The sequence below is a fragment of the Carassius carassius genome, unplaced genomic scaffold (assembly GCF_963082965.1).
Source record: "Carassius carassius unplaced genomic scaffold, fCarCar2.1 SCAFFOLD_56, whole genome shotgun sequence".
In the NCBI taxonomy this organism is placed as follows: domain Eukaryota; kingdom Metazoa; phylum Chordata; class Actinopteri; order Cypriniformes; family Cyprinidae; genus Carassius; species Carassius carassius.
In genome coordinates, this window is record NW_026775126.1 from 513425 (window position 1) to 524281 (window position 10857).

The following is a 10857-nucleotide window of genomic DNA, read 5'->3' on the forward strand; positions in this document are numbered from 1 at the left end:
AACAATTAGTTGGGCAAAGTTCACTAAAAACAGACGACTGGCCAACTCCAGCGCTAATCCATGTCTCGGTTAAAAACAGAAAATCCAGATTGTGACGGTAAAAAAAGTCATTCAAAATAAAAGTCTTGTTAGACACTGACCTGCTATTGACCAGGGCCACTTTTGCATTTAAAAAGGCCGCAGACTGGGGGCAGCAAGAGTATTCCAAAGAGCGGATGTTCAGTGAGTTCAACCCACCGCTGCGGACACGCAATCTAGGTTTAGCAGAGCTAACGGACATAAGGGGTCGATGATGCAGGGTAATGTGTTTTGACAAGAGTACCTCAAATCCCACAAACGTCGAGCCAGGTAGAGATCCTTCCGACCTAGGATGAAAGACCTGAATGTACAGGAGAACCACTCGCTCCTCTCCTGATCTTCACCCGGATGCCTCCACATTTGCCTCGGCGCCTCCGACGCTTCCTCCGGTTAGAGATACAGCAAGGTAGTCGAATGACGCACTCAGCGATGGGGTAAATAAGCGGAGGGTGACATCCGTCGTAAAGAACAGGGGTCACCAGTGCGTTTCTGAGATCCAGCAAAGTTTTCTGATCATATGACCTTGTAATAACAATGGGACAGTACTGACATAGCGTAAGAGACAACACAAACAAACATAGAGGTTGACGGAGCTGACGGCAAGCCGACCAACACACTGGCGCCATCCTGTGCCATCAAAGTGAATAACAATAACCAGCAAGTACGTAAGTACTTCAAAAGTTCAATGTCACTGGGGTGGAGAAAACTATTTGTTTTATGTGGCCAGCTTGACGTCCTTCTAATATACTAAAGAAAGAGCCAATGCCAAGACATCTACTAAAAAACGGATTATTTTATTCTTGACTGAGCCCCAAAAGAAGATCCAGCATTAAATGTAGCATTAAAATAGCTTTTTCTCAGGACTCAGATCCAATTAAACAAGAGAAGTTGTATAAAACAAAATAATAAAACAAAACAAATTATGTTACCCAGTTCACTTCAATGGGCACAGAAAGTGAAATAACATATAAGAAGAAATGTAAATAATAAAAATAAGTCCTTTACAGTAATAATCTCTAATCAAAACACCAGATCAGAAGTCCCAATTTGACTTGAAATAGTGCAACCAATGTTAAAGAACCAATAAAGGTGTGTAAAACAACGGCAGTGGCTTATATGTACCTGAATAAACAGACAAAAAACAAAAAACAACAGCAAGAGCATACATGAAAAATCTGCACATTTTGCCACATAAATGCACCACTCACATTACACAAAGTTCACATTTTAACCTCTTTTAAACGTATTAATCAGTAAACAGACTATAGATAAAAGTATACACTTTATAGAGGGTACAATACTTTTCATGCCACATACATAAACACACTTTGGGAGAATAAAATGAAAAACACTCACTGTTATATGAGACTTTGGATTATCAATCACGTGGAAACTGGCACGTGCGATCTCACAATCTTGCTCTCCCCTCTTAACGGTATAATACACAACAATTACTGCATGTTCTTCGTATATATGTATTACACTGCATTATTATACATTATAACAGTCTTCAAAGTGTATTTTAAATTAACTTATGCTCAATCTCCGTTGAAGTAGGCCTGAATCCCCTGCCCCACCGGAGATTTCTCATATGCAGCAACAAACACTAATATAAACACTGAATTAAGTCTTCTTACTCGTGCAGTCACACAACTGAAACCACCACAGGTCCACAAGTTGATAATTAACCTGGATTATATCCATTTAGCAATTTCTAATCAACTATTTTCTCCTCACTTGTAACTGCTGCTTCTATCAGCGCGCTCTCTGTTCCCCTCTGACACACACTCTCTCTTGTGCATATGATCAAACTCTTAAAGGAGACAGCACGCATAACTGCATCATAGCAAAAACGTCAAGGGAAAAATAACCAGGGGAATTAAATATCGGGCTATTCTTGCCCCGGGTTACACTCTCTCCTGCTAACAGTCAACGTCCTCGATGACTGCAAACACTATTTAATCATCCATTACTCCTTGTAATTTACCGGATGTGTACAAGACATACCCGCTTACACTTGGGAAAGGACATCAGGGCTAAAGGACACAGCATTACAAGCAGATTTAGTCTGTTTGGGTTACCATGAACACCAGCAGTTGGCAGCTGGATTCTGCGTGGCGTAGGATGGGGTGCAGCACTTTTTACTCTTGGATTTCGGGGAACAGGAACTGACCTAGCTGAAACCACATCCAAAGTTGAATCAGTTATTTCAATATCAGGCAGAGAGAGCTCTTCAACAGCACTCACCTCATTATTCACTAGTGCATCATTATATCTTTCTTGTGCTTCTTCCAATCCAGCACAATTGTCTGATTCCACATCTTGTTGCTGTGACTCCTCAAGCACTGGGTCTACTAAATCCTCCTTAGTCCATCTAGTTTCTTCCACTAACACACATTCTGCATCCAGTGAAGGTATCTCTTCCACTAACACAGAGGTAGGTACTTCTACTGGTCTCACTTTTCTCCGTGGCATTGGTATAAGTCTCGAACAGGGCCTAATGTCTGATATGTGTACTCTTTTTGCAGGACCGCCTCCCACTGGCTCCACAGTGTAGGTCGTACCATGCACCTCCACCACCTTATAGGCTGTAGGTGCCCAGGCGTCCTGTATCTTGTTCCGTCCTTGGGGACAATATCGTAAGTACACCTGCTGACCAACTTCTACCTCTGGACAGTATACCCCACTCTCACGCTTGGTAACTCGGTCTGCTGCCTTCCTTTCAGCATATGCACGTGCCCTAGTGTGAACATCCCGAAGTTGCTCCTTGTGGACAGACAACCAGGCAGGCTCCTTCTCAAACACTGGCTCCTGGCCCAATAAGGCATCTACTGGTAAGTGTGGCTGCATACCAAACAGCATGTAGTAAGGGGAGTAACCAGTGGAGGAATGAGGTGTTACATTATAGGCATACACCAGCTCAGGTAAGTACTCTGGCCATTTCCTTTTCTTGTCAGGTGGCAAGGAACGCAAGAGGTCAGGTAGAGTTCTGTTAAGTCTCTCGCACTGTGCATTTCCCTGGGGGTGATGTGGCGTAGTGAACTTAGTGATTACATCAGTCACAACCAAGACATTCTCCTGTCCATCCGACGCAGGTTCCAGTGTGGTGAAATCCATTGCGACCACTTCCAGTGGATGAGAAGCCAAGAACAAGGTCCAAGGTGCCTGAATCCTGGGCTGCTGCATTTTGGGTTGCACTTTATTTTACAGTACGTGTACTAACATGTACTTATAGTGTACTTACAGTGTATTTATCTAAGAAAGTTCTGGTAATACAAGGTAACTACATGGGGTAGGGTTAGGTTTAGGGGTAGGTTCAGGGTTAGTACCTAGTTATTACATAGTTATTGTAATTACTATAATAAGTACATAGTATGTACATGAGGAACAGGACTGTAAAATAAAGTGCTACCGCATTTTGTCTAGCACGCACCGCTGGCACTCCTTCACCCACTTATCCACAGCATCATACATCGCAACCCAATAACAATGCTGCTTGAGCAGGGCCAGCGTCCTCTCTACACCTTGATGCCCCATCTGGTCATGGACACTTCGCAACACCATTTCAACAAGCCATGCAGGAAGCAGGAACTGTTGGCATTCCCCATTGAACACATCATCAATAGTTCTGTACATTATCCCTTCTTTTTCTTGAAGCCTGTCCCACTGCTTAAGCAACAACAGCACCAGCCTGGACAAGTGCTTTCTTTCACGATTTGTGGGCTTCCTCTTCTTGTTCCAGAAACTCTTGAGCACACTGATGGTTGGATCTGCCCTCTGAAACTGACGAAGCTCATCCTTTGTGTATCCAGGTAATGTCGGGGTATTCTCCAGGTGGGCCTCTTCACTCTCTCGGTCTTCGATGGCTGCCTGTAACATTCCCATTTCTCCTTCTCTAGGACTCACCACTAGCCCAGCCAAGTCAACTCCCACTGCAGTCCCTGTACGAAACCCACTGCAAATAGCCACACAGCCATCATACTCCAAATCCTCAGTTACCACCTTTATGGCCTCCAGTCCTGGTCTTCTGGAGAGAGCATCAGCTGCGGTTTTACACCGCCCAGGGCGGTTCTGAACTTTGAAATCAAATATCACAAGCTGCGCAGCCCACCTCTGTTCAGTAGCACCCAGCTTTGCAGTGTTGAGGTGGCAGAGGGGATTGTTATCGGTTAGGACACTATAAACTTAGATCCGAGCAGGTAACTCCAGAACTTCTCCACCACAGCCCATTTGAGTGCCAGGAGCTCCAGCTTCATACTGCTGTAGTTCCTGTCGTTTCTCTCTGCGCCCCTCAACCTCCGGCTTGCATATGCTATCACAGTCTTAATTCCCCCTTGCTGCTGGTATAGCACAGCTACCAATCCCAGGTTACTGGCGTCGGTCTCCAGCACAAAAGGTAGGGTGAAGTCTGCATAACCTAGTGTCGGAGCACAGGTAAGCTTCTCCTTAAGGTGTTCAAAGGCTTGCTGGCACTCCGTTGTCCAGGAGTCTTTAAACAAGTTGTTGACCTGAGCAACACTCCCCTGGTAGACACAAGTGTTTACAACATCATGGAGCGGACCAGCCACCTTAGAGATGCCCTCAATGAATCTCCGATAGTAGCTGCAGAATCCTAAAAAGGATCGCAACTCCTTCAGAGTGTTAGGGACTGGCCACTGTTTCACTGCACTCACTTTGTCTGGGTCTGTAGACACCCCTTGAGAAGATACCACATGTCCTAAGAGCTTTACCTCGGAAAGCCGGAGACTCCCGTCAGTCTTCCGGACTAACACCACTGGAGATGCATACGAACTGGAGCTTTCTTTGATGACACGCTTTTTGAGCAGTCCAGAGATATGGTCCTTCACCTCCTGGAATTGGTTTGGGGGTATTCGTTGGTAGGACTGTGAGACAGGAAGGTCATCGTTCAAGGGAATCTCATGCTTTACCAATACAGTATAACCGAGGTCTTCATCAGTGATAGAAAACACGTCCAGGTATCTCCTCAGAAGTGCCTTCAGCTCTGCCTGCTGTGCAGGGGTACCGCCAATCTTCACTTTCTCCAGGGGACACTGCAGGTCACCACTAACTCACGTCATTGACCTCTGATGTACCATAAGTTCCTCATGATCTGCAGAGATTTGATGGAATCTAATTTCGCAGGAGCTACACTCAACATGATGACCTTGGGCAAGTACCCCCAGTTTTACCTTAGGTGGCAACCACACATCTTCTGGGGACAAGTTTACTACCTGCACTGGGAATACGCGCCTACCGAGTGACACCAAGGTAGGAACCAGGACCAATCCACCTGGCAATGATGTATTACATGGTTCAAGCAAGCCTACGCCACTGTTGCCAGTCAGCTCTTTGTGTATTCTAGCCTGAACTGTGGCCACAGATGCTGCAGGTACACAAGACTTACGTGTACCTGCCAGCCGAACCACAGAGTTCGCTCCTACTGGGGCAGCCTCTTCCACTCTGTTAAAGGTGGCTCTCCAGTTAGCATCCAATGTCCCCTCCAAAGCATTGTCAAACTCGGCTAGAATTAAGTGTTTACACCGCTGTGCTATGTTCATACCAAGTATGCCTGGGGGCGCTGAATTAATCTCCCCATCATTCTGGTCATGTACCACCAAGAGCCCACACCCAGGTATAGTCAACCCCATTACCTGGATATCAAGTTTAACATACCCAAGGCAGGGAAGAGGCAACCCATTGGCGGCAGTAATCTTTAACCACTTGCTTGTACAGTGCACGTCTTTGTCTTCTCCATGAAGATATTCTTTAAAGAAGCTCTCTGTCAAAGTAATCGCATTACTGCCACCGGACACCGGACTGCTACCCCCCCAGTATGTATTTCCACTTCTTGGCATTTGCCCACTACATGCTCCAGAAACTACTCTTTTGTCAGTGTGTTAGTCTTTGAGCCATCAATTCCACCTCTCATTGCTCGGCTCTTCACAATGGAGGTGCGCCGTTTCCCGGAAATGGAGACTCAAACATTGCTGGCTCAGGGCGTTCCTGAAAGCGCTGCCCAGTGCATTGCCTGACTATGTGCCCAATGCCCTCACATCTCGAACAAATGGGTTGGCCGTCTCGGGTATACCTTGGCTTGAACCTGGGCTTACTAGTTTTTTCACAAGTTGGGTCAGACCTTTGAATCGTGAGATCACGGACAGCGTTGGTAAAGTCCCCGATAGCCTTCCCTTATTGTGTAATCACCTTAATTACTTCTTGTAGGGCTACAGTCAAGTCATTTGGTACAGTGGCAGTCATCCTTGAATGCTCTACACTTTCTTCCACACTCACTAGGTTTCGGACCACATTAGCTGGACGAGGTCTCTCTTCTGAGCACCACAACAGGGCCTCCTCACGAACTTCAAATAATATAGCATGAGGCCACTCTCTAACCACTTTGCGCAGTTCCCTCCGGAGTGCTGAATCCCTCACCCCTTCTATGAACTGGTCTCTCAAAGCCAGCTGCATATTTGGAACACAATGTGGTGCTTGTTGCAGTGCAGCATTTAACATCAATGACAGTGCATGTGAAAAATCACAAAAATACTCACCGTCAAATTGTTTTCATGCATAAAATGTGTACAACAACTGGGAGGTGCTACGCTTTTCCCTGAAAGCTACCCTCAAATATGAGAAGAGATCTTCAGCTTACCCCCCCCATACACAGCCTGACTTCTTCTAGTGCTGAACCCTTTAAGTGGGAGAGGATAAAATCTACCTGATCCTCAGTACCCAACCCCCTCACTCGTATAACCCTCCCAATTTCCTCAATGAACTCCTCAACATTTTGGCAGTCTTTACCTGGGTCCCCACTGAAAGGTACAATTTGTCTCTCTCTTGGGATATATACATAGGATCTAGTATGAGCATTAGTCATGTCAGCAAGTGCTGACATTACTTCATCATGTCTACGCCCCAACTCCGTGATCTGGGACTGAAACTGTGAGACTGAAACTGTGAGACTGGGTTACCTCCCTCAATGTCCATTTCCGGTGCTGCAGTACCTGCACCTTGAATGTCCTCCGCCATAGCAGCTGCGCCGTCCATGTCCTCAGCATCCATGACTTTGAGCGATAGTCACAGAAAATCTCAGTTCTCCAATAGTCACTTAAACAAGCACTGTCCTCCTCGAAGTCCTCACACAGCAGACTTGGTGTGCTGGCCCTTTGTCCTGCCGGCACTTCTGTCAGGATGTCACTGCAGGTCCTTCCAGCAATCAGTCACCCTTCACCACTACCGTTGTTTACACCCTTCTACTTTTGCACTATTGTAACAAAAAGAAATCATCGAAAATGAGATGTGGCCGGCTTGACGTCCTTCTAATATACTAAATATATGATATATATGAAGTGACATTCAGCCAAGTATGGTGACCCATACTCAGAATTTGTGCTCTGCGTTTAACCCATCCAGAGTGCACACACACAGAGCAGTGAACACACACACACACTGTGAGCACACACCCGGAGCAGTGGGCAGCCATTTATGCTGCGGCGCCCGGGGAGCAGTTGGGGGTTCGATGCCTTGCTCAAGGGCACCTAAGTCGTGGTATTGAAGGTGGAGAACAATACCTGAAAAAGAAAGAGACAATGCCAAGACATCTACTAAAAAAAGGATTCTTTTATTCTTGACTGAGCCCCACAAGAAGACCCAGCATTAAATGTTTGGTTCAGGGAAAAATAGCTTTTTCTTAGGACTCAGATCCAATTAAACAAGAGAAGTTGTATAAAACAGAATAACAAAACAAATGATGTTACCCAGTTCACTTCAATGGGCACAGAAAGTGAAATAACATATATGAAGAAATGTAAATAATAAAAATAAGTCCTTTACAGTAATAATCTCTAATCAAAACACCAGATCATAAGTCCCAATTTGACTTGAAATAGTGCAATCAATGTTAAAGAACCAATAAAGGTGTGAAAACAACGGCAGTGGCTTATATGTGCCTGAATAAACAGACAAAAAAAAACAAAAAAACAACAGCAAGAGCATACATGAAAAATCTGCACATCTTGCCACATAAATGCACCACTCACATTACACACAGTTCACATTTTAACCTCTTTTAAACGTATTAATCAGTAAACAGACTATAGATAGAAGTATTTACTTTAAACACAATACTTTTCATGTCACATACATAAACACACTTTGGGAGAATAAAATGAAAAACACTCACTGTTATATGAGACTTTGGATTATCAATCATGTGGAAACTGGCACGTGCGATCTCACAATCTTGCATTCCCTTCTTAACGGTATAATATACAAAAAATACTGCATGTTCTTCCTATACATGTATTACACTGCATTATTATACATTATAACAGTCTTCAAAGTGTATTTTAAATTAATTTACGCTCAATCTCCGTTGAAGTAGGCCTGAATCCCCTCCCCCACCGGAGATTTCTCATATGCAGCAACAAACACTAATATAAACACTGAATTAAGTCATCTACTCGTGCAGTCACACAACTGAAACCACCACAGGTCCACAAGTTGATAATTAACCTGGATTATATCCGTTTAGCAATTTCTAATCAACTATTTTCTCCTCATTTGTAACTGCTGCTTCTATCAGTGTGCTCTCTGTTCACCTCTGACGCACACACTTTCTCGTGCATATGATCAAACTCTTAAAGGAGACAGCAAGCATTACTGCATCATAGTAAAAACTTCAAGGGAAAAATCACCAGGGGAATTAAATATCGGGCTATTCCTGCCCCTGTTACACTTAAATTATCTAAATATTGGGGAAGTCGTGGCCTAATGGTTAGAGAGTTGGACTCCCAATCGAAAGGTTGTGAGTTCGAGTCCTGGGCCGGCAGGAATTGTGGGTGGGGGGAGTGCATGTACAGTTCTCTCTCCACCTTCAATACCACGACTTAGGTGCCCTTGAGCAAGGCATCGAACCCCCAACTGCTCCCCGGGCGCCGCAGCATAAATGGCTGCCCACTGCTCCGGGTGTGTGCTCACAGTGTGTGTGTGTGTGTTCACTGCTCTGTGTGTGTGCATTTCGGATGGGTTAAATGCAGAGCACAAATTCTGAGTATGGGTCACCATACTTGGCTGAATGTCACTTCACTTTCACTTTCACTTTCATATTATGACATAGATAGCACATTAGTCACATTATCTCTTCTTACATGGAATTTCTAAATTATCTAAGCTTAACAGAGTTTGTTAAAAGATTAGATGACCAATAAAGCTAGTTAATGCGTTCATGACCTCTAGAGTAGACTATTGTAATGCACTGCTAGCTGGTTGTCCTGCATCTTCAATAAACAAGCTACATTTGCTAGACTATACCAGGTCCAGAAGATATGATCATATTACCTCAATTTTAAAATCTCTAAATTGGCTACTAGTGCTGGGCGGTTTGAACAAAAATTTATATCACAGTTTTTTTTAGGATACATCAAGGTAAGTGCACAAAGGTCTCTCTCACACTCTCTCTTTCTCTCTCTCTCTCTCTCTCTCTCTCTCTCTCTCTCACACACACACACACACACACACACAATATAATTTAATGTTATACTCCATATAACTCCATATACAATCCAGAAACTAAGCCTTTTATTTGCACATGCCTATCTAAAGGGTTAATGGTCTCACCTAGTGATCAACTGTAAAAATAACAAATTTTACCTCTTCCCAAAAGGGAAAACCACAAACAATCAAGAATGCATGATTATATGGTGTCATGGCTTTGCAATCAAAAAATGTCGTTATAATGGAAGTCAATGGGGCAAAAACAGCCACCAACAACAAATTAGGGAGAACATTTTTTAAATCTAATGCTGCACAAAAACTAACAATGCATCAAAGCCAATGTTGCTACTAATCTTTGACATGCCCAAGACTGTGATAAAAGGTAAAAAATTATCCAGTCCACAATCACTTTTTATATTGAAAATATGTCATTTTGTGTGTGTTTTTTTCCAAAATGTGTGACATCTTTTATGAACTTGTTAATTAAAGAGTTAAAATCTTGGATTTTTTTTAAACATTTGGTAGTTTTCAGGACTGAGGTTGATTAATGTATTTATGCAAAAAATAATAATAATAATTATCTGATAGATTTTTACAGCAGTTTAATTTAGTGGATGTTTTCATCCACGAACATGTCACGATTGGGATACAGGAAAACACAGGCAGAGATCCAAATGCAGATATGTCTTTTATTAGGGGTAATCCAAATCATAAACAGTCCAGGCAGGGGTCAAAACCAAAGTAGCAATCCAACAACATAAACAGACATAAACACAAGGGCAAGAACAAGACTTTGAAAATGTCGTGATAACTATAAGGACTCCGTGACACATACTAAGACAGACAGGGTATAAATACACAAGGAAATGACATGGCATTGATGTTTGCCTACAAAACTACCACTGGCTCTGCACCCATTTACCTAAATTTGTTACTTCAGACTCATGTGCCCTCTAGAAGCTTGCGTTCTGCAAGTGAACGTCACTTGATTGTGCCATCCCAAAGAAGCACAAGGTCACTTTTATGGACTTTTAAATTAAATGTTCCTCCTGGTGGAATGACCTCCCCAACTCAATCCGAGCAGCTGAGTCCTTAGCCATCTTCAAGAATCGGCTGAAAACACATCTCTTCCATCTTTATTTGACCCTCTAACTTTAACACTCACTATTCTAATTCTATTCTTAAAAAAACATCTAACTACCTTTCTAATCTTTTTGTATTCTATTTTCTTTTCATTTATTATGCAATTGTATATGTGTGTGTGTGTGTGTGTGTGTGTGTGTG

The 10857-nt window shown here is 43.3% G+C and overlaps 1 protein-coding gene and 1 long non-coding RNA gene across 2 annotated transcripts; both read right to left on the reverse strand.

The window, feature by feature from the left end:
• Positions 1–927: 927 nt before the first annotated feature.
• On the reverse strand, positions 928–3195 carry LOC132136882 (uncharacterized). The gene is made up of 2 exons (XM_059547423.1): positions 1435–3195; positions 928–1200 (listed from the first exon to the last, which is right to left on the reverse strand). Exon 1 carries the CDS (start codon positions 3193–3195, stop codon positions 2062–2064), a length of 1134 nt encoding a protein of 377 aa, XP_059403406.1. The 3' UTR covers positions 928–1200; positions 1435–2061.
• Positions 3196–5894: 2699 nt separating this feature from the next.
• Positions 5895–8799, reverse strand: LOC132136859 (uncharacterized). Its single transcript, XR_009431584.1, has 4 exons — positions 8441–8799; positions 8261–8332; positions 7645–8027; positions 5895–7397 (listed from the first exon to the last, which is right to left on the reverse strand). It is a non-coding gene; the product is annotated as an uncharacterized LOC132136859 (long non-coding RNA).
• Between the last annotated feature and the right edge of the window lie 2058 nt (positions 8800–10857).